General features: G+C 40.2%; 1 protein-coding gene across 4 annotated transcripts in view; it reads right to left on the minus strand.

Moving 5' to 3' along the window:
- Window positions 1-23733, minus strand: part of LOC100555175 (major histocompatibility complex class I-related gene protein) — a 33934-nt gene extending 10201 nt beyond the window's left edge. Inside the window, exons 1-7 of one of the 4 annotated variants that reach the window (XM_062973210.1) lie at window positions 23533-23733; window positions 20028-20200; window positions 16038-16310; window positions 10303-10578; window positions 8231-8515; window positions 4541-4621; window positions 2672-2701 (exon numbers count right to left, since the gene is read on the minus strand). In XM_062973210.1, coding sequence (XP_062829280.1) covers window positions 2672-2701; window positions 4541-4621; window positions 8231-8515; window positions 10303-10578; window positions 16038-16310; window positions 20028-20139 — 1057 coding nt within the window. In that variant the 5' untranslated portion in view covers window positions 20140-20200; window positions 23533-23733. The other 3 variants (XM_062973211.1, XM_062973212.1, XM_062973209.1) reach the window with 3 other exon arrangements.
- Window positions 23734-24637: the final 904 nt, after the last annotated feature.

The following is a 24637-nucleotide window of genomic DNA, read 5'->3' on the forward strand; positions in this document are numbered from 1 at the left end:
CTTGCTGTTATAAACTAAAGAAACCACATCCAGGCTGACGGAAAGGGCCCAGGTTTTACTTGTTGTGGTCATCTCTGAGCAGTTAGACTCAATTTAACCCTCTCTGGGGGAGATTCCACCAAAATGCAGCAGAGTAGCAAAAGCAAAAGCTTTCAAATGCAACAGTTACTTACACGAGGTGAGCAAAGAGAAGCCTTTGACTATTTAGGATTGCAATGGACTGCAGAGTCTTAGTAAAAGTTCAAAAAGGATTTATTCAGGTAAAAAGAACTCCATTGTAGATAGAAAGGCTTGGGAGCTGTCTAGTCTACTCTAGACTAGTTTCTAAGGAAAAATAAGAAAGGAAAAATAACAGCTAGATAGTCACATCTTGCCAGGAGGAAAGGCAAGGTGATGTTTTTAGCTTGAAGAACAAAGGGAGAAGACTGAACCAAAATGGTTCCAACCTCATGGTCCAGTTTATTGGGGCCATAAAAGACATTCTGACCAATGAGAAGTCAGTGTCCCTGAAGATTCACATTTCTACTAACTTCAAAGTAAGGGATGTGACGTAAACAGGACGTAAACACAGTAAAGCCTATCTAGGCTTTGGAAACGGGGAAAGGATTCCCTCAATCTAACTCTACCATCTATCTGACTACATTTAGACTTGAGTAGTCCAGGGTGATTCCCAACATTACTCTCGTTCTTTCCATTTTTTTAGTCCTCATTGTTGTGTGCCTTCAAGTTGTTTCTGAATTATGTAGACCCTAAAGGCCCCATAACAGGGTCGCTGTTGCCTGTTTTTGGTCAAAAGATAGTTAGTTGCTTGTGCTTCTTCCTATTGGTTTTATACTAATTTGTGCAATGCTTTTGATACAAAATAAATAAATGAGGTTTTCTTGGCAAGATTTGTTTAGAGAGGGTTTGCCTTTGCCTCAATCTGAGGTCGAGAGAATATGACTAGCCCAAAGTCGGCTGGTGGGTTTCCACGAGTCATTGTCCGACTCGTCTTCTGGACTAGAATTCAGCAATGTGGACATAAAAAAAATTCCCTGATTGTACCAGGAGCTGACAGAGAACATTCTCAGCAAGGCATGGACACAGCTCCAAAATAAAACAGGAAAGAAATAGGAACAACATCTGGGACTTTATGATCTTTTAAAAATCACTTTTTCAAAAAAGGTGAGAGTTAACCCATTGGCCAGTAAGGACAGATTGCTTGCCTGTAGCTGTAATACTTGTAATGGGAATTTTCACGACAATTGAGGACCAGAAACTGCTGTCAATAATGTTGTCTGGAATCTTTGGTTTAAATATCATTGTCCAGTTATTGTCCCCAAGTTACAACAAGACTGGTAGGCTTCTTGTTGTGGCTTGTTGCATGGGAAGCTGGAGCTGGGTGTCCCCTGGGCAACGTTCTTGCAGACAGCCAATTGTCTCTCACCAGAAGTCACTTGAAGTTTCTCAAGTGGCTCCTGTCACGAAAAAAAAAAATCTGTGAAATGTGGGAGGCTATGCAGGTTGGATTTCTTACAGTGTTTGAGACATTGAGCATTGGTCTGCCTTCTGACTTGGCATGGTCAAACTTGGGCCCTCCAGATGTTTTGGACTTCAATTCCCACAATTCCTTACAGCCTACCAACTATTAGGAACTATGGAAGTTTTTTTTAAAAAAACTAGATGGGGAAAGATTCAAACTAAATTAGGTGTTTCTTTATTATTACTACATTATCATTATTTTTAAATTATTAATTACGTAAAATGAGGGTATCTTTGCTGACTTTATCTGTTGATCTTATACAGTAAGAAAACCCCTTAATATGGTATTTTCTCGGTGCAGATACTGTTTCAATATGTTTTCTTGCATATGTTTTTTGTTTATGTTTGGAATTATGTTTTCTGAAATAAAAATTATTTTAATAATAATAAATATATAATAATACAATATAATAATGGTTTAATGGTTTCCTACATATAATTTATATCTTAATGCATTTACAGTAAATAAATAAGTACACTTTTATATGTATACTAGCTGTGCCCGGCCACGCGTTGCTGTGGCGAAGTCTGGTGGTATGGGAAATAAAGTATTGAGGAATTGGTGGTAGTTAAGGTAAAGGGTAAAGGTTTTCCCCTGACATTAAGTCCAGTCGTGTCTGACTCTGAGGGTTGGTGCTCATCTTGAGTCTACACTGCCATATAATCCAGTTGAAATCAGATAATCTGTATTTTATAGGCAGTGTGGAAGAGGCCTGATTTAAGTGGCCCTGGGCTGAATGGGTTGCTAGGAGACCAAGTGGGTGGAGCTTAGCCTTCTAACTGGAAGCAATTGGATAAAAATAATTATTCCTCTCCCTCTAATTAGGACTTTATTTTTCTTTTCTTTTTGTTGTATGAACGTAGAGGCATGGATGAGGGGTTGTGCTGCCAAGTTTAGGGTTTCTGGGATGTGTAGTTTTGTTGTTTTGTCCTAGGCCGAAATTTCATTACCCTTTTATATATATAGATTTCAGTGCATTTCCATTGCTTTGTATAAATGCTTAGTATTTATAGCAGATAAACATAAATAAATATACATTTTTTTAAAAAAGTAATGGTGGGAGTTGAAGTCCAAAACACCTGGAGGGCTCAAGTTTGACCATGCCCGTATCATGCATTTTTCCTTTAAAAAGGGAGGGTGGTCCCTCACCTGTTTGTTGGTCAACATGCCGTCTTTTCCCTGTAAAGACAAAATCAGAGAGTTTTGGTTTCCATTTCCCCCAGCAAATGTCCATCCAACCCTACAGAAGCATTCACACGAAGTCCTGGAATGTCTCCTGTACTTCCCTTATAGGAATAAAAAATGCATTATCCCAAAAAGAAGACATACCTAAAAGGTAACAGTGGCCGATATAGCATCAATGGAAGAAATCTGATCCCAGTAAACATTTCAATCCACTACACAGGATGGATGGGGGTCTTTCAGCATGGGCAGCAGATCACATTTTGTCTTGACTACTCATACTGACTAAGATGAAAGGGGCTTTGAGGATTAAAAATGAAGTGAGCAGCATGTTCACAGGTTAGCCTATTTCGCCTTAGCAAAGAAGCACTTTCAGGGTCCGCAGGACTCCTCAAGGGTCAGCTTAAAAAAATTTCCCCTAAATATTGGACATTACTAATAACAGTGACTTGTCTTGTTTCTATGCTTCCTTTTATAGCTGCCTTCTTTTCTGCTTCTTCATTTTTTATTTATTGTCACTGATTTTCTATTTATTTATTTATTTATTTACAGCATTTTTATCCCGCCTTTCTCACTCGAGGGGACTCAAGGCGGCTTACATAAATTAGCAAAATTCAGTGCCCAAAAACAGTGCACTAAAACAACAGCTTATACAAATCAAAATAACAATACAGAATAAAAACATATAATATAATACCAAATTTAAAAACATGTGTAGATTCGAGTCCATTTGGATTTTTTTACACTATGAAATTGTAAATGTTACAAAATGAGTCTTTTGGTTTAAATATGGATCTGTGAGGGTTTTGGATGGAAAGGTTATTTATGTGTTTTTCTTTTATATAGCATTGAATGTTTCCTGCCTTTGTTGTTCACTGCTATAAGTCCCTTTTGGAAGATTATTATTATTATTATTATTATTATTATTATTATTATTATTATTATTATTATGACACAGCAAACAAGATAGATATGCTGGATTTTGTTTCACAAAATCACAAGTCGAACACTTCCCAAGTGTCTAGGACTGTGTGATGTATTTTCGGATGATGCGTGCAGATCCCAGTAGGGTGGCCTTTTGCAGTTGGCAGATTGTGATTTTGTCAATGTCTATTGTTTCCAAATGCCGGTTGAGATCTTTTGGCACGGCACCCAATGTGCTGATCACCACCGGGACCACCTGCACTGGTTTCTGCCAAAGTATTATTATTATTATTATTATTATTATTATTATTATTATCAACACAACGACGTTGTATGGCACAGCAAACAAGATAGATATGCTGGATTTCGTTTCGCAAAACCACAAGTCGAACACTTCCCAAGTGTCTAGGACTGTGTGATGTATTTTCTGATGATGTGTGCAGATCCCAGTAGGGTGGCCTTTTGCAGTTGGCAGATGGTGATTTTGTCTATTATTATTATTATTATTATTATTATTATTATTATTATTATTATTATTATTATTTGTAGTGCTCCACACCGAAACACTGTTATTGGGCAAGTGACAAATTGACTTGACTGAACCAATTAATAAATAATATATAATATGGCTCCTGCACAATGGTAACGCGCTCTTCCTTAGTATTTTTTGGGAATAATTGCATCGGCCTACATTTACGAAATGTAGCATAAAAATAAAGCTCAGTGACAATAATTATTAAACAAATAGTTTAGAACAGGCATGGACCAACTTCAGCCCTGACTCACTCCTGCGATAGAAGTATCTTTAGTTATCAGAGGGGGGAAGGTGAATCAAGCTTATTTCCCACGGAATCACAGGGTCAACAAAGGAAGCCTGACTCGTCCAACCAGGTTCTGCCAGGGATTACTTACTGCTGTAGGCAAAGAGCGCTGCTACCAGGAGGAGGCCCAGGAAGACTCCGATGCCGCCTCCTATGGCGGAGCCCGATGTGCCTGGAATTGGCAAGGAGACAAGCAGAGGGTTGGAGGGGGCTCCCAAACATCCTCCTGCGACCCCCAGCCAAATACGCTAAGCCAAAGCCTTTCCGTGCCCTCCAACTCTTCACAGGGGTATGGACATAGAGTAAGAATGACAAAATGAGCCACTCTGTTGGAATCAGCCCAATTAGCTCCATGTTGACAATAGCTGATATCCCACCCATGGCCTGTATGGTTTGGCTGAGCTGTTCCATACTACAAGTACAGTGTTACCTTGTGTTAAGAGTTTAATTTGTTCTGTGACCAAGCTTTTAACTCAAATTACTCTTATCTCAAAGCAAATTTTCCCATTGAAATGCACTGATATGCTATTAATCCGTTAAGGCCCTCCAATGCCCCCCACCCCCATTTTTGTTAGGTATTTTTAAATAAGAAAAGGTACTTTATAATTTAGGTATTTATTTACTGCATTTATATACAGTAGAGTCTCGCTTATCCAACATAAATGGGCCGACAGAACATTGGATAAGTGAAAATGCTGGATAATAAGAAGGGATTAAGGAAAAGTCTATTAAACGTCAAATTACGGTATGATTTTGCAAATTAAGCACCAAATCATGTTTTACAACAAATTGACAGGAAAAAGCAGTTCAATACATGGTAATGTTAAGTACAGTAGAGTCTCACTTATCCAACATTCGCTTATCCAACGTTCTGGATTATCCAACACATTTTTGTAGTCGATGTTTTCAATACATCGTGATATTTTGGTGCTAAATTCGTAAATACAGTAATTACTATGTAGCATTACTGCATATTGAACTACTTTTTCTGTCAAATTTGTTGTGTAACATGATGTTTTGGTGTTTAATTTGTAAAATCACAACCTAATTTGATGTTTAACAGGCTTCTCCTTAATCTCTCCTTATTATCCAACATATTCGCTTATCCAACGTTCTGCTGGCCCATTTATGTTGGATAAGTGAGACTCTACTGTAGTAATTACTGTATTTACGAATTTAGCACCAGAACATCGTATTGTATTTAAAACATTGACTACTAAAAGGTAGACTGCATTGGATAATACAGAATGTTGGCTAAGCGAAGGTTGGATAAGTGAGACTCTACTGTACCGCTTTTCTCACCCCCGGGAGGGCGGGGGGGAGACTCAAAGCAGTTTACAACATAATATTGGCAGAATTCAATGCCTAACATACATGTAAAACCAAATCATAAAATCTAAACAAGAAACATATACTGTAACTATGTGTTAAGATCAATAAGACCATTAAACATAAGATATAAACAGCATTTAGACATGAAAACATAGAATTAAAAACACCTAATATAAACATTAAAATCACATGATCCAAAACCATAAACTGGGCCATTCCAATTGTCATTTGCACACATTCCCTATTTATTTCTTGCACTTGATTACTTTAAAGGCCAAAAGCTTGGTCCCACAATGATGTCTTTGCTTCCTTTCTGAAGGCCAAGAGGGTGGGGGCTGATCTAGTCTCACTGGAGAGAAAATTCCAGAGCCGAGGAGCCACCACTGAGAAGGCCCTGTCTCTCATCCCCACCAACAGCACTTGTGAAGCAGGTAACATATAAATATGCACATTCACATGGAACAACAAAAAAAGAAAGATCAACCTTCGAATGGCAGAAACACAAAGTTGTGGCAAGGAAGCACAAAGCGAAGAGGCAGAGCATCATTTTCTTCATAGTGTACTCGTTCTAGCCTCCCCTCCCCCTCTTGAAAAAATCAGGGCCAACTAACACCTTCCCAACAAAACATTCCCCCAGGGAGGAAGCAGCCAGGGTTTGAAGCTGAAAGTCCATTACATCCAAAACATTCTGCAAAACGGAGGCCTTCATATTTGCCTCCAACAGACAAAACAAGTAACAGCCAGAAATACTGTATATTCACATACTTTAGAAAATAACACATACTAACTAGCGCCAATTCATCAATACAGTAGAGTCTCACTTATCCAACATAAACGGGCCGGCAGAATGTTGGATAAGCGAATATGTTGGATAATAAGGAGGCATTAAGGAAAAGCCTATTAAACATCAAATTAGGTTATGATTTTACAAATGAAGCACCAAAACATCAAATTTGGCAGAAAAAGTAGTTCAATACGCAGTAATGCTATGTAGTAATTACTGTATTTACGAATTTAGCACCAAAATATCACGATATATTGAAAATATTGACTACAAAAATGCGTTGGATAATCCAGAACGTTGGATAAGCGAGTGTTGGATAAGTGAGACTCTACTGTACTTTATTTCCAACACCACCACAATTTGCCACAGCAACACGTGGCCGGGCACAGCTAGTAGTATAATAATAAAACTTTATTTATATTCTGCCCTGTCTCTGATAACGTTGGGAAAAAATGCTGCCCTCAACGTTTCAACGACTCAAAAACGGCACTTTAACCAAAACGAATGTGGTGAACCCATTAGAATACCACATTTTAAATGTAGAACTCAGTGGAATTTAAGTTATGTGATGAAGAAGGGAACTACTTTTGCCTTTTTGATTTCATAACAAAACAGTGAGGCACAGCACAGCATACTGGTTTTCAAGCATGACAGGGGTGCCTTTGGATCCCCATAACATAAGCCAACCTGAAGGCATGTAATGAAAACAAGAACACAATCCAACTTTTTTGGGTTGGTGGGCAAAGTAGAAAGAAGTATACAATTTCCATCCTATTCCTTCCAAGTGATACCCTGTTTCCCCTAAAATAAGACATCCCCAAAAAATAAGACCTAGTAGAGGTTTTGCTGAATTGCTAAATATAAGGCCTCCCCCGAAAGTAAGACCTAGCAAAGTTTTTGTTTGGAAGCATGCCCGCCGAACAGAACATCAGAGCATACAGGATCAATAAATGTACATACCATAAAGTGTTGTACATGGAAATATTGGTAGTAACAAGAAATTCTTGATAGGGTTCATAGTTTGTCTGGTTATGCTGGTTTGTATATGCTGGTACAGTATATAATAAATGTTCATTTTTTTGTTCAACAATAAATGTGAATTCTTCTTCATGGAAAAATAAGACATCCCCTGAAAATAAGACCTAGAGCATCTTTGGGAGCAAAAATTAATATAAGACACTGTCTTATTTTCGCGGAAACACGGTAATGTTATTACTTGTTAAGCACCTCAAACCCCAGTTATATGGTGATTCAAGCCAATATGATGCCTGGGAGTCCAGGAGACTCTCCTCTGGAGGTTTGAAAGCAGAAGCTAGATGGGCATCTGTTGAGAGTGTTCCTGCTTGGCAGAAGGGGGTTGGACTGGATGTCCTATGGGAGCCCCTTCCCACTCTAGGAATCTATGATCATATGAACTTGACTACACACTGAGGCTGCTCAACCACAGGGTCGTAGTTTCATTTCTGGAAAATGTTGGCAGGCAAGTCCATCCTTCCTTCCTACCTGACCCGAATCTGTCCCATGTACATCCACATAGGAAACACAGGTGAAAACAAGGCAGCAGACCTGCACTCCGGGGTCCCCTCTGTCCCTCAGTGTTCCCGATACAAGTCTTGAAGCGCCTCCACTCCCATTAGGAAACCCTTCCCACCACTGCCCCCTTACCAGGCTTCCTCAGAAAGACCTTTATGGGTTTCTTCAGCATCTCGTGCTCCATGCGACACTGAAAGTTGCTTCGCTCTTTGGGGTCAACAGTGATCCTGAGCCAGGTGTAGAAGGTCCCATCAAAGTTGGGGGTGACATTGCCGTAGACCACCCCGGCCGTGATCACGTCCCGATCGTTCACCCAGTTGACGCTGATCTCCTTGGGGGAGAAGCCATAGGCCCGGCAGGTGAGGACTTCCTCGCCATCAGGCTTCACCCGGATCGTCACCCTAGCCTTCGGGGGATCTGTGGAAAGGATCGACTTGATGGTTTCACAAGGAAAATCGGGGCCACGCAGCCAGCCCTCCCCCTTCGCTGGGATTAGGGACCCAGGACCCCCTTATGAGTGGAAAACAATGAAGAAAGCAGTTGCAAAGAAGTCAGGAATTATCTTCTCTCTATATATAAAAACAAAGTATGCAATCAGTGTGTTGTTGAAGGTTTTCATGGCCGGAATCATTGGGTTGCTGTGAGTTTTCCAGGCTGTATGGCCATGTTCCAGAAGCATTCTCTGCTGACGGTTCGCCCACATCTATGGCAGGCATCCTCTGAGGTTGTGAGGTCTGTTGGAAACTAGGCAAGGGGGGTTTATATATCTGTGGAATGTCCGTGAGAGAGAGAACTCTAATTTGTTTAAGGAAAGTGTGAATGTTGCAATTGACCACTTTGATTTGCCTTGCACCTTCAAAGCCTGACTGTTTCCTGTCTGGGCAAATCCTTTGTTGGGAGGTGTTAACTAGCCCTGGTTGTTTCCTGTCTGGAATTCCCCTGTTTGTGAATTCCATTCCATTGTGGATTTTAATGGCTTCTCTGTGAAGTCTGACTTGGTGGTTGTTAGGGAAGTCAGCCAGAGCAGAGCACCTGATGAACCAACCTGGACACAGCATATTATTTGAGAACACAGAAATGCTGGACCACTCCAACAACCACCATGTCAGACTACACAGAGAAGCCACTGAAATCCACCAACACGTGGACAATATCAACAGAAAGGAGGAAACCATGAAAATGAACAAAATCTGGCTACCAGTATTTAAAAAGTCTAAAATCAGGACAGTAAATAAAGAAATATCTCATCCTGGAAGCTAAGTAGGGTCAGTCCTGGTTAGTGCTAGGATGGGAGACCATCAGGTGCTGCAGGATATATTTTGAAGAAGGTAAGGTAAAGGTTTCCCCTGATGTTAAGTCCAGTCATGTCTGACTCTGGGGGTTGGTACTCATCTCCATTTCTAAGCCAAAGGGCCGGCGTTGTCCGTAGACACCTCCAAGGTCATGTAGCCAAAGGCATGACTGCATGGAGCGCCATTACCTTCCCGCAGGAGCGGTACTTATTGATCTACTCACATTGGCATGTTTTCGAACTGCTAAGTTGGCAGAAGCTGGAGCTGACAGCGGGTGCTCACACCGCTCCCGGGATTTGAACCTGGGACCTTTCGGTCTGCAATTTTAGCAGCTCAGTGCTTTAACACACTTCGCCACTGGGGCTCTTATTTTGAAGAAAGGCACTAGCAAAACCAACTCTGAGGATCCCTGGCCTAAGGAGACTCTCTGAAATTAAAGGATTGCTGTAAGTTATAAGGCAACTTGAAGGCACACATGTAGCTGTGTGACAAAGGCACGCATGGATACACCAGTGTGATATGGTGGTTTGGGTGTCAGACAAGGGCTGTAGACTGCACTCCACCAAGCAACTAAATGCACTCTTTCCAAGTTATTTTTGCTTCTGGTATCATTAAAGAATGGATGCGGAGAGACCCATCTACTTCATTAACTGAGCAATTGTTCCTGCGTGCCTTCAACTAGTTTCTGGCTCGTGGAGACCTTATCTGAAGTTCTCTTGCTTTGGGGGAAAATTTCCCTCGCTTTCCCGCTGAGGCTGAGAAAGTGTGAGGCAAGACCGGCCCAAGATCATGCAGTGGGTTTCCACGGCTGAGTGGGGATCTAGACCCCGCTCCCCAGAGCCCAAGGCCCAAGCTGCTCTGCCAGGCCACCCAGCCGAGAGATGTGTGAACACAAGGGTGGCTGGCACTCACTTTTTTTCAGTGAGACACCTTCCAAATATTCCAAGTACTTCTTTAGCCAAGCGATGCATCCCAACTCCAAGAAAGTCTTGAAGGACTTGTTGGTGACGTTTCTGGCGTCCCACTCCAGCTTGTTATTCTGCCCCTCAACGCTCAGGGCGGTCCAGCTGCCTTTCACGGTGTCGAAGGCAAGGAAGTCCTTCCCGTTGTAGGCAGTCTTGTAGTAGGAGCTCGTGGTATTGTCTGGATGCAGCATGCAGCCAAAGCTCATCTGCCAAGTTAGGGTACCTGCAAAGAGGGGTGAAACATTGGCATGAGGCTTTCCCCTTGAAATGTTCGCTGGTTTTTGTTCGCCAAGTTTATCTTTATCCTATCGGTTTGCTTTTTTACTTTGGGCCACGAGTTCTATTTCCGTTCATTTGATGAGAAAATTCTGTCACTGTGGTGTGCCTACAAATAGTTTCTGACCTCTGGTATTCCTATGGGGAATACCATTGGTTCTTGGTGGGATTTGTTCAGATAATAATAATAATAATAATAATAATAATAATAATAATAATAATAATCTCAGCTGCTATAATAATAACAATAATAATAATAATCTCAGCTGCTATAATAATAATAATAATAATAATAATAATAATAATAATAAACTCAGCCGCTATCAGGACCTCAAGATTGAACTTCAAAGACTCTGGCAGAAACCAGTGCAGGTGGTCCCGGTGGTGATCGGCACATTGGGTGCCGTGCCAAAAAATCTCAGCCGGCATTTGGGAACAATAGACATTGACAAAATCACAATCTGCCAACTGCAAAAGACCACCCTACTGGGATCTGCACACATCATCTGAAAATACATCACACAGTCCTAGACACTTGGGAAGTGTTCGACTTGTGATTTTGTGATACGAAATCCAGCATATCTATCTTGTTTGCTGTGTCATAATAAAATAATAATAATAATTGCTGATGACCCAAAATGCAGACTGTGCAAGGAAGCTGATGAAACCATTGATCTTATCTTCAGCTGCTGTAAGAAAATCGCACAGACAGACTACAAACAGAGACACAACTATGTGGCCCAAATGATTCATTGGAACTTATGCCTCAAGTACCACCTCCCTGCAGTAAAGAACTGGTGGGATCACAAACCTGCAAAAGTATTGGAAAATGAACACGCAAAGATACTGTGTGACTTACAAATCCAGACTGACAAAGTTCTGGAAGACAACACACCAGACATCACAGTTGTGGAAAAGAAAAAGGTTTGGATCATTGATGTTGCCATCCCAGGTGACAGTCGCATTGACGAAAAACAACAGGAAAAACTCAGCCGCTATCAGGACCTCAAGATTGAACTTCAAAGACTCTGACAGAAATCAGTGCAGGTGGTGATGGGCACATTGGGTGCCGTGCCAAAAGATCTCAGCCGGCATTTGGAAAAATAGACATTGACAAAATTACGATCTGCCAACTGCAAAAGGCCACCCTACTGGGATCTGCACGCATCATCCTAAAATACATCACACAGTCCTAGACACTTGGGAAGTGTTTAACTTGTGGTTTTGTGATATGAAATCCAGCATGTCTATCTTGTTTGCTGTGTCATAATAAAATAATAATAATAATAATTTATTTCATGCTTTTCTCTCATGAAGGGAGTGGCTTCTAACATATTAATATGTACAAACAACAATCCAAACGCATATATAAAACAAATAAAACTATCAATAACCAGATCTTAAAATGAAACAGATGGGTTTGTAACCTGAGGTCAAGAGCATGTTGAAGGTTACCCAACCCATAGTCAAGCTTAATTTGCATGGCAGCTAAGAAATGCATTATCTGCTGTATTGGTCTGGAAGACCAGTTATGAAAGAGGATCTTGTAGCCTCTTTGGGACCAATCGGCAGCAGAAGTGTTTGTCAACAGTATGACCCCTGTATCTGCCAGGCATCTGTTCTCAAACTTTCTGTGGATAACAGTGAACCCTAATGAAAAGAATGACTTCTGCCAGAAGTTACCATACCATGCAGGAATGCAATTTCCTGCTTCTTAGCAGGGGGTTGGACTGGATGGCCCATGAGGTCTCTTCCAACTCTACTATTCTATGATTCTATGAAATTGAAGGACTTAAGTATCCTCTTTATGAAGTTGCTAGTTCCTCCAGGCAATGGTGCCCAACCTCTTTTTGACTAGGGACCACTTAGACCAGGGACCACTTCAGCTAGGGACCACTCTCCATCATTAGTACCAAAAGGGTTATGAATCAGTTTTGGTCTACTTTTAAAAAAATATATTTTATTGATATTATCTCATATTTCATGTTGTGAGTGTATTGCACATTTAATACAAAATTCATACCTACACATCATTTATCTCTTATCACATTTCTCAATCATCTTCCCATCTATATTGTCTACTCACATATCTAATATATCATCATTCTATTCATTCTTTTTTCCCCTTCCCACCCCCTCCCTTCCCCCCACCCTTACCCCATACCACAATTCCATTAGAAATTTAACTCCAACCATGAGCACAACTTTTCCCATTTCTGTACAATATTTACATTGGCTTCGCCTCTTTTTATCCAATCTGAATATATTGTCCATTTCTCTTTAACTTTCCTCATTTTATCTTCCTTCTTATCCTCAGAGGTTACGTTTGCAATAATTTCTGATTGAACCTGGTCAAACAAATAATTATTCCAATTCACCATATTCCACTTTTTTTCATCTCTCCAGCCCCATGCTATTACTGCCTTCCCTGCAGATTCGGTATGGTTATTTGGGGTGCTGATTCAGAAAATTGTATTGGAAAGACCCCATCAGCTCTAGCTCCTGATACAGAACATATGCCATCTAGTAGTCGCCATCTGCTCGCCCACAGAAAACCATATTTAATAATCTAGAGCTGATTTTCCCTGCATGTCTCAGGGAACTTATTTTAGGCCACAGCCCACAGGTTGGGCACCACTGCTCCAGGGTGACTCTATGGCAACTTCTGGGAGAAAAATACCACAGAATCTCCTGGGGATGTAAACAATTCATAGGGAGGACATATTTTCTCAGGTGAAGATAGAACTGTGAGAAGGAAGTTCATAGAATGTATAGGATGAAATGCAGCATCATACTCCACTCCAATGACTCCCCCATGGGGTTATATACACTCATTTGGGTAGTCCTCTAACAACCATCATTAAAACTAAACTTGCCACCTCATGATCAGACCCATACTTGCAAAGGCCTGTTCCCAAGCATCTCACTCCATGCACCTGAGGAGACATGTGAGCCATGTTTCAAGATTTGAAGCATGTCACAATGGGGCGGGGGGGGGGGGGGGGGTATTATGTTCTGCTTTTTTAGAGACTGGGACAGAAAAGGGGCCTACACCAGACTTTGAAGGAGTATGTTCCACATTTCTAATGCTTGCATGGAACTTTTTCTCATACAATTTGAATCCATAGCTCCATGGTGTCCTAGTCTCCAAAAAACAAGCTTGACCATTCCTGCTCCATGGGACATCCTCTCCAATACTGAAATACTGCTCTAATCTTTTCTCTCAGCTTTCTCCAAGCTAAATTTAACTGTACTCTTCATAGGGATTCATGCTTTCCAGACCCTTGACCACTCTGCACAGCCTTCCTGGACATCTTCTAGCTCAAGCATGGGCAAACTTCATCCCTTCCTCCAGATTTTTTGGACTTCAACTGCCAGCTGGTAGGAATTGTGGGAGTTGGAAGTCCAAATCACCTGGAAGGAGGGCCAAAGTTTGCCCATGCCTGTTCTAGCTTGTACATCTCCTTGAATTGTGGTGCCCAGAATTGTATATACAGTACTGTATTTATTCAACTATAAGATGTACTTCTTTACTTATATAAACATCTCTAAAAATGGAGTGCATCTAAGTATAGCAAGTGTATCTTACGTATTTTTGTTGTTTGACTGAAATAAGGGTGCACATTACAATTGATAGCATCTTACAGTGGAACTGTGACTTCACTCAATCTCTAGGCGCTATCCTCCTATTGATGCAGCATGGAAGCACAGTGGCCCTTTTTAGCAGCTGCATCACATTGTTGGCTCGTGTTCAGTTTGTGATCCTACAAGACATCTAGATCCCTTGCTGTTTTCAAGCCATCCTATATCTCTGCATTTCATTTTTGTCTGCCTAGGTGTAAAAAAGATATTGTGGACAACAAGTTAAACATGAGCCAACAAAGTGATGCGGCTGCTAAAAAAGCCAACGGGATTTTGGCCTGCATCAACAGGAGTATAGTGTCTAGATCCAGGGAAGTCATGCTCCCCCTCTATTCTGCCTTGGTCAGACCACACCTGGAATCACACTGTGTCCAATTCTGGGCACCGCAGTTGAAAGGAGATGTAGACAAGCTGGAAGGTGTCCAGAGGAGGGCAACTAAAATTACCAAAGGTCTGGAGAACAAGCCCTATGAGGAGCGGCTTAAAGAACTGGGCATGTTTAGCCTGTACAAATATGTGAGGGGAAGTCATAGGGAGGAGGGAGCAAGCTTGTTTGCTGCTGCCCTGGAGACTAGGACACAATGGAACAATGCCTTCAAACTACAGGCAGAGCCAGCCCTAGGTATTTTTCAAGTGTAGGCGAACAGAAGTTTGGCGCCTCCCCCCCAAACCAATCACTGAAAAATAAAAGCGTTGGATAAGCGAAAATGTTTGATAATAAGGAGGGATTAAGGAAAAGCCTATTAAACATCAAATTGCATTTTTTTCAAATTAAGCACTAAAACATCATGTTTTACAACAAATCAACAGAAAAAGCAGTTCAATACCTTGTGGAGGCAGGCCGCAGAAGACAGGAGTTGCCTCGATGGCGCCCCCAACAAGATGGCGCCACAGGCAACTGCCTAGTTGGCCTGGTGGTTGGACCGCCTCTGACTACAGGAAAGGAGATTCCACCTGAACATCAGGAAGAACTTCCTCACTGTGAGAGCTGTTCAGCAGTGGAACTCTCTGCCACGGAGTGTGGTGGAGGCTCCTTCTTTGGAGGCTTTTAAGCAGAGGCTGGATGGCCATCTGTCGGGGGCGCTTTGAATGCGATTTCCTGCTTCTTGGCAGGGGGTTGGACTAGATGGCCCAGGAGGTCTCTTCCAACTCTACTATTCTATGATTCTATGATTCTAGGTACAGTAGAGTCTCACTTATCCAAGCTAAACGGGCCGGCAGAAGCTTGGATAAGTGAATATCTTGGATAATAAGGAGGGATTAAGGAAAAGCCTATTAAACATCAAATTAGGTTATGATTTTACAAATTAAGCACCAAAACTTCCTGTTATACAACTAATTTGACAGAAAAAGTAGTTTAATACACAGAAATGTTATGTTGTAATTACTGTATTTAAGAATTTAGTACCAAAATATCATGATATATTGAAAAGATTGACTACAAAAATCGCTTGGATTATCCAGAGGCTTGGACAAGCGAGGCTTGGGTAAGTGAGACTCTACTGTATACTGGTTGGAACTGATCCTGCTGTCTGAATGGCCACAAAGACACTCCAGCATATCCTCTGATTTGACCAAAAGACAAGTAGAATTGGGCTCAGGCAGAAGACCCAGAAACTCCTTAGAAGTTGACCCCGTGTCATGGAGACAACCAACGCTGGGTTCAAAATGAGTTCCAGGGGTGTTTGTGTGTCTGTAAGCCCCGAAAGGAGAGAGGGGTCACAGAAGGATCCCAAGCTTCCTCCTCCCCACCAACTTACTCACTCATGGTCTGGTTGATATTGTTCTTGAGGTAGAGCAGGTCTGCCCGCAGCCCCCGCTCCAAGCTCGCGGCTCCGAGCTGGTTCTGTTTCCAGTAGCCTGGGTACTCTTTCTCGGCCTTATTGATCCACGTGGCGTGGGGGATCACCTCCCGGATGTTGTTGTCATAGTAATACAGAGACTCATAGTCCAGATAGTTGTGCAGCACAAAATGGACCGGGTCACCGGTGTGTTCCCACATGGTCAAGGAATAGTAGAGGTTATGTGTGGAGGAAACTGAGAAGGAAAAAGAAAAGGAGTAGAGAAGCCACACAGAGTCCCCCTCCCTCCAAATGTATATAGCAGCTATGATAATTTGATAGCTAAATAAAGACCTATTTATCTATCTGAAATTACACCAAACTGTTTCCCATCTGCCGGACAATCGATAATGAGTCACTAGAGACAGGAGATCTCTTTTAGTGAGCTTATAGTCACTAGAGACAGGAGTTCATTTGATCAGATAAACACATGGTGAGCTTTACAAAGGAAGCACCACACCTACTCTTCGTGTTCAACTTCAGTTTATATAGACAATCTTAACTTTCCTTGGGTGGTTGTGCGTTTTCCAGGCTGTATGGCCATGTTCCAGAAGCATTCCCTCCAGATGTTTCGCCCACATCTATGGCAGGCATCCGTAGAGGTTGTGAGGTATATGAGGTATAACTTTCTTTTCCTGGAGAAAACTTTTCCATCTCTGTGGCCATGCGCCATAAAGTTATTAGGTCATCCTTGTTGCTGGAGCATGCATGTTGAAAACTCATTATGTCAGTGCTAGCTAATCACCCTCCTAGTTTATTCCCATTGCCTATGAGAAGATTTATGGCCTTGCTGCCTCAACCGTTTTACTCCCCCACTATCTCACCCTGTGCTGAGCTTTGAAGTCCTCAGCAAAATAACTACAGTAGTTAAATCTGTTCTTTTGAAATTCTATGCTGGGTCAAGCCGCCCCTTCTAGCAGGCTGTTACAACTAACTAAAACTAACTTTTGGTGAGGCACAGAGCAGAGGTGCAGAGCAGTGATCAATATCAATTTGCATTATTGTTACCGCATATACTCGAAGATAAGCCAAGTTTTTCAGCCCTTATTTATGAGCTGAAAAAGCCTCCCCGGCTTATAATCGGGTCAAGGTCAAGCCATCTTACCCTCCCTTATCAGTGTTTACTTTTCCAAAGCCTCCCTCGCTCTTAACCAAGGGAATGTTTTGAAAGGGGAAAGAAGTCAAGCCAGCAAGAAGAATATATATATATATATATATATATATATATATATATATATTACCATATATATATGGTAAAAGTTTCCCCTGACATTAAGTCCAGTCATGTGTGACTCTGGGGGTTGGTGCTCATCTCCATTTCTAAGCCAAAGAGCCAGCGTTGTCCGTAGACACCTCCAAGATCATGTGGCCAGCATGACAGCATGGAGCACCGTTACCTTCCCGCCAGAGCGGTAACTATTGATCTACTCACATTGGCATGTTTTCAAACTGCTAGGTTGGCAGAAGATATATTAATCCATTAATCTTATAAAAGCATTTCCCCTGAAATATTTGTAAATTTCTGGTACAGATATATAGGCATTTCCCGCTGCAAGCCTTTGCAATCCTTATGTACCTATGTTTCTCTATCTATCTATCTATCTATCTATCTATCTATCTACATTAATTTTATATATGAATTGCCCCCTCATATGTTTGCAGGTCTTTGCAAATTCTATATCCATATAGATATCTAGAGATTTCCATGTACCTGTATATCTGTATCTATGTGTAAACATTCTTTTATATATGAAGTTTTGCCTCACATATTTGCAAGTCTTTGCAAATCCTATACAGATGTAATTATCTATATATAGGGAGATGCCTAGATAGATAGATATGAAAATATTGTAAATATTGCAGGGGAAATGCACAGAGAGAGAGAGAGATTTCTAGATAGATTTAGACATAAATATATAGGGCTTGAAAATATTGCAGGAGGGAAATGCACATATATAGAGAGAGGATTTGCACATACAGTAGAGTCTCACTTATCCAACATACTGGATTATCCAACACATTTTTGTAGTCAATGTTTTCAATGCATTGTGATATTTTGGTGTTAAATTTGTAAATATAGTAATTACTATATAGCATTAATGTGTAATGAATTACTTTTTCTGTCAAATTTGTTGTATAACATGATGTTTTGGTGCTCAATTTGTAAAATCATAACCTATTTTGATGCTTAATAGGCTTTTTCTTAATCTCTCCTTCTTATCCAACATATTTGCTTATCCAATGTTCTGCCGGCCCGTTTATGTTGGATAAATGAGACTCTACTGTATTTCAGGGGAAAATGCATATGTGAAATTAGTATATATAATTATAAATCTATATCTAGCTCTGCATTGTTTATGTAGGCACTCAATGTTTGCCTGTTACTATGTTGGAAGCTGGCCTGAGTCCCCATGGGGAGATAGGGCAGGGTACAAATGAAGTTATTATCATTATTAAGTTATTGTTAATACCATATTGTTTTTGTTGACCCTACTTTCCCACTTACAGAGCAAGTTTACTGTTTTTCTTTGAAATACGGTAAATATTCAAAAACCTTTAACCTACTGATGTCTCATTATAATTTCATTGGGATCTATTTTCATTTTGAAATTTACCAGTAGCTGCTGCATTTTCCACTCTCAGCTTATACTCAAGTCAATACATTTCCCCAGTTTTTTGTGGTAAAATTAGCTGCCTCGGCTTATATTCGGGTCAGCTTATACTCAAGTATATACGGGTAAGCTATTAGGCAATTCTCAATGCACAATGTTGTTGCAAATCAAAGCAGTGATTAACAAACATTATGCAATTAATGTTGTGATTAATACACAATATGCAATTATTGTTATGTACACTTGCTAAGCAGTTATCATTAGCAAATATCACAGAATTCAATTATTCTAACCTGTTTCTTCCTATCTATCTATCTATTTATCTAAACTCAAAGATTGTAGGTGTGCAAGTGGGTTTGTTGGTACAGTAGAGTCTCACTTATCCAACATAAATGGGCCGGCAGAATGTTGGATAAGCGAATATGTTGGATAATAAGGAGGCATTAAGGAAAAGCCTATTAAACATCAAATTAGGTTAAGATTTTACAAATGAAGCACCAAAACATCATGTTAGACAACACATTTGGTAGAAAAAGTAGTTCAATACGCAGTAATGCTATGTAGTAATTACTGTATTTATGAATTTAGCACCAAAATATCACGATATATTGAAAACATTGACTACAAAACTGCGTTGGATAATCCAGAATGTTGGATAAGTGAATGTTGGATAAGTGAGACTCTACTGTATCTGTTTGTGGGTGAGTTCCAAGACGGCTCCCACTTCCGGAGAGCACTGCGACTCCCAGCAGCAATGGATCTGGATCAAATTTGTCACAGAGACCTCCCATGACCAACAGAACATAGTGGAAGGTTTTAGGGAGGATTGACAGTGGATTTTGGAAGTTATAGTTCATCAACCTCCAGAGAGCCCTGTGACTCCCAGCGACAATGGATAAGGATCTGGACCAAACTTTGCGCGCGCACCTAACATGGCCAACTTTGAATACGTGCAACATTTGGGGGAGTTGACCCAGGATGATGGGAGGTATAGTTCATCCACATCCTTATGCATTTTCTAATGGAGCATTTGTGAACCCCAAAAACAAGTGGGTTGCTATCGTGCAGGGATGAGCCAACTTTGGCTCTCCAAGTGTTTTGGACTTCAACTCCCACAATTCATAACAGCTGGTAGGCTGTTAGGAATTGTGGAAGTTGAAGTCCAAAACACCTGGAGGGCTGAAGTTTGCCCATGCATGCTGCAGGGAATTTCATTATTTTAACAATTTTTAAGAGTTAACAGTTCATGACATATCAAGAAAACAGCAACAGCTTGACAGACACAACCCACAACGACTCACCAGAGCGTCCTTCCATCAGGAGAACAAGAGCCCCCAAAGTGAACTGGAACCAAGGGCTCCTCAGGTTCAGGAAGGTGAACTTCACAGGGCTTGGCCTTGCTTTCTCAAGCATTTTTGCTTTGTTGGCTGTCTTTCTGGAGGGAAAGAAAGTCCTGGAGACAGATCTTGAAGATCTGAAAAAAATCATGTAAAGATCATTAATGATAGCTATATAAAATAATAAGAACAGCTTTCCCTCTTCGTACATCCTCTTCTGAATAATGGAACAATAACATTGAATTTGTGTGTGTGTGTATAAATGCATAAATATATACATATACATACATACATACACACACACAGGATACTTATATAAGTAGTAACAACTTTCCCTCTCCATATTTCCCCATTTTTTCCATGGAAAAAAATAAAATTTGAATATTGGAATAAGAAAATTGTGTGTGTGTGTTTGTGTGTGTGTCTGTGTGTATGTATACATAAACACCATATATATAAAATAAAGTATATAATGTGTGTTTGATGTTTAATAGGCTTTTCCTTAATCCCTCATTATTATCCAAGATATTCGGTTATGATTTTACAAATTAAGCACCAAAACATTGTGTTATACAACAAATTCGACAGAAAAAGTAGTTCAATACACAGTAATGCTATGTTGTAATTACTGTATTTACGAATTTAGCACCAAAATATCATGATACAGTAGAGTCTCACTTATCCAACATTCTGGATTATCCAACGCATTTTTGTAGTCAATGTTTTCAATACATCGTGATATTTTTGTGCTAAATTCGTAAATACAGTAATTACTACGTAGCATTACTGTATATTGAACTACTTTCTCTGTCAAATTTGTTGTATAATATGATGTTTGGGTGCTTAATTTGTAAAATCATAACCTAATTTGATGTTTAATAGGCTTTTCCTTAATCCCTCCTTATTATCCAACATATTCGCTTATCCAATATTCTGCCGGCCTGTTTATGTTGGATAAGTGAGACTCTACTGTATATATATACATACACACACACACATATACATAAACACCATATATATAAAATAAAGTATATAATGTGTGTTTGATGTTTAATAGGCTTTTCCTTAATCCCTCCTTATTATCCAAGATATTTGGTTATGATTTTACAAATTAAGCACCAAAACATTATGTTATACAACAAATTGGACAGAAAAAGTAGTTCAATACGCAGTAATGTTATTTACGAATTTAGCACCAAAATATTATGATATATTGAAAACATTGACTACAAAAATGCCTTGGATAATCCAGAACCATGGATAAGCGAGTCTTGGATAAGTGAGACTCTACTGTATACACAAATTATAAAATCGGCATTAAACTTACATTCCCAAAGCTTTGAAAAACATGGGAAGTTATCAATTACAATTTTAGAATAATTCTTTTTCTTTTTGCCTAGATGTAAGAAACTGGCAAATAAACATTCCTTATAGCTCAGGTTTATTATCTACCAATTTTTTTTAAAAAAATTGTAATAATTGGCTGGAGAAAATAATAACAATCTATATATATAAAAGAGTGATGGCATCAGGGCAGCGGACAAAACTACAAAACTACAGGCCCCCCAACCTCAAAATTTGACAACACAACCCATCATTCACGGCTCTAGGTTGATACAACAAAAAGAAAAGAAAAATAAAGTCCTAATTACAGGGAGAGGAATAATAGTTTTTATCCAATTGCTGCCAGTTAGAAGGCTAAGCTCCGCCCACTTGGTCTCCTAGCAACCTACTCAGCCCAGGGGACAGGCAGAGTTAGGCCTCACTTAGGCCTCTTCCACAGATTATCAGATTTTAACTGGATTGTATGGCTGTGTAGACTCAAGGCCCTTCCACATCTAGAATCTTATATTATCTGCTTTGAACTGGATTATCTTGACTCCACACTGCCATATAATCCACTTCAGTGAGCATACTAAACATAAAGACAGCCATACAACAGACTTTCAATACCACCACTACCTCAACAATTTCTCACCAACACCGCCAGACAACGCCACAGCAACGCGTGGCCGAGCACAGCTAGTAATAACATATAAATAGATAAATGCCATTTAAATCAAGAATACCATCGAAAGCATGGAGTTGACTTACGGCTTCTTTGGCCTAGTTTTAAGCCGCCATGGCGCCGTTTCCTTGGGATGCTGGAATTTGTAGTTTGGCAAAGCCTTTCAGGGCCTATATATAGATACAGCCTGGCAGAGGACTCTAAAATCCCTCAGGAACACTACAAATCCCAGAACGGGGAACAAATATCTCTCCAAGTCAGGCAAGAGCTGCCATTTTGGAACCACTTCGAAGTGCATTCATTCCCCTCAGAAGACTGAGGATTCAATTGAAATTTTGTATCTGTTTTTGTATCTGTTATTCTGGTTGGGATGTGTAGTTTTGGTGGGCGGTTAGAATCACCGACCAGGGACATGGGTGCCCCTGTGAACTACACATCCCAGTTATCCTTATGACTTAAATCCTTATTATGACAGGCTCAAAATGCTACGCGAAAGGAACAACACGGCCTCCATCTTGTCATCTTCACCTCAGCAGATTCTCATATATTTCCAGAGATGTGTACTTTGGTGGAACTAAACTGACCAGGGAAATAAGGCCTTTGTGAACTACACATCCCAGTTTTCCTTATTAAAGCATATGAAGCACTGGCTTTTTTAAAAATTATAGATTCAAAATGCTACGTGAAAGGAACATGAAGGACTCCATCTTGTCAGCTTCACCTCAGGAGATTTTCATTGCATCTGTATTTCTATGGACTTCCAGGGATGTGTAGTTTTTGTGGGGACTTATAAATATCAACTAGGGAAATGAGTGCCTTTGTGAACTACATATCCCAGTTATCCTTATGATTTTAATCCTTATTTTGTTAACGATAGGCTCAAAATGCTACAAGAGAGGAATGAGAGACTCCATCTTGTCAGATTCACCTCAGGAAATTTTCATTATATCTCTATTTTTGATAGATTCCCAGGGATGTATAGTTTTTGTGGGGACTTATAAATATCAACTAGGGAAATGAGTGGCTTTGTGAACTATATATCCCAGTTATCCTTATGACTTTAATCCTTATTATGACAGGCTCAAAATGCTACGCGAAAGGAACAACACGGCCTCCATCTTGTCATCTTCACCTCAGCAGATTCTCATATATTTCCAGAGATGTGTACTTTGGTGGAACTAAACTGACCAGGGAAATAAGGCCTTTGTGAACTACACATCCCAGTTTTCCTTATTAAAGCATATGAAGCACTGGCTTTTTTAAAAATTATAGATTCAAAATGCTACGTGAAAGGAACATGAAGGACTCCATCTTGTCAGATTTACCTCAGGAGATTTTCATTGCATCTCTATTTCTATGGACTTCCAGGGATGTGTAGTTTTTGTGGTGACTTATAAATACTAACTAGGGAAATGAGTGCCTTTGTGAACTACACATCCCAGTTATCCTTATGACGTTGACCTTTATTATTTAAACGATAGGCTCAAAACGCTACAAGAGAGGAATGACAGGGACGCCATCTTGTCAGATTCACCTCAGGAGATTTTCATTTTATCTCTATTTCTATGGACTTCCAGGGATGCGTAATTTTGTGGATAATTAGAAATACCAATTAGGGAAACAAGTGCCTCTGTGAACTACACATCCCAGGAATACTTGTGACTCAATCCTTATTATGATAGGCTCGAAATGTTTCATGAAAGGAACATGAAGGACTCCATCTTGTCAGATTCACCTCAGGAGATTTTCATTTGATCTCTATTTCTATAGACTTCCAGGGATGTGTAGTTTTGTGGAGACTTATAAGTACCAACAAGGGAAATTAGTGCCTTTGTAAACTACACATCCGAGGAATCCTTCTTGCTCAAATCCTTACTATTTATTAAAATGACAAACTCAAAATGCTACATGAAAGGAACAAGAGGGACTCCATCTTGTCACCTTTTACCTCAGATGTAACTGTACTATGTTTCTCCTTTCTGAAGGACAACATGCAATGGCTCTTTCATTGGGATTAATAGTTTTTGTGAAGTACCGTACTTTGCATTCTCTGCTATGAGGAATTCCTTCTCTGAACTACACATCCCAGGACTCCTTAATTAATATAGTCATTAATAAAAGTGCATCAAAGAGCTATGGGAAAAAGAAGAGTGAGGGACTCCATTTTGAAAAAATTACCTCAGGAAATCAATGGGATTAATAAGATATTAATTGGCTACAAATTGATATTGAAAATGGACAGAAATCCTTTATCTTAAGCTGCAGCTTGAACCTTTTATTCTGTCACTAGGGGGAATTAGTCTGCCCAGCAACTAATGTGAGACGGCACTAATCTGCCCAGCAGGCAGCAGCTTGAACCTTTTGAAGGGTCGCTAGGGGGAACTAATCTGCCCGGCAACCAAGACAAGAAGGAAGTAATTTACCTAGCAGCTTGAACCTTTTAATCGGTTGCTAGGCGGAACTAGTCTGCCCAGCAACCAAGGTGAGAAGGCACTAATCTGCCCAGCAGCTTGAACCTTTTGATCTGTCGCTAGGGGGAACTAGTCTGCCCAGCAACCAATGTGAG

This window comes from Anolis carolinensis, chromosome 2, assembly GCF_035594765.1.
Source record: "Anolis carolinensis isolate JA03-04 chromosome 2, rAnoCar3.1.pri, whole genome shotgun sequence".
NCBI classification, from domain to species: Eukaryota; Metazoa; Chordata; class Lepidosauria; order Squamata; family Dactyloidae; genus Anolis; species Anolis carolinensis.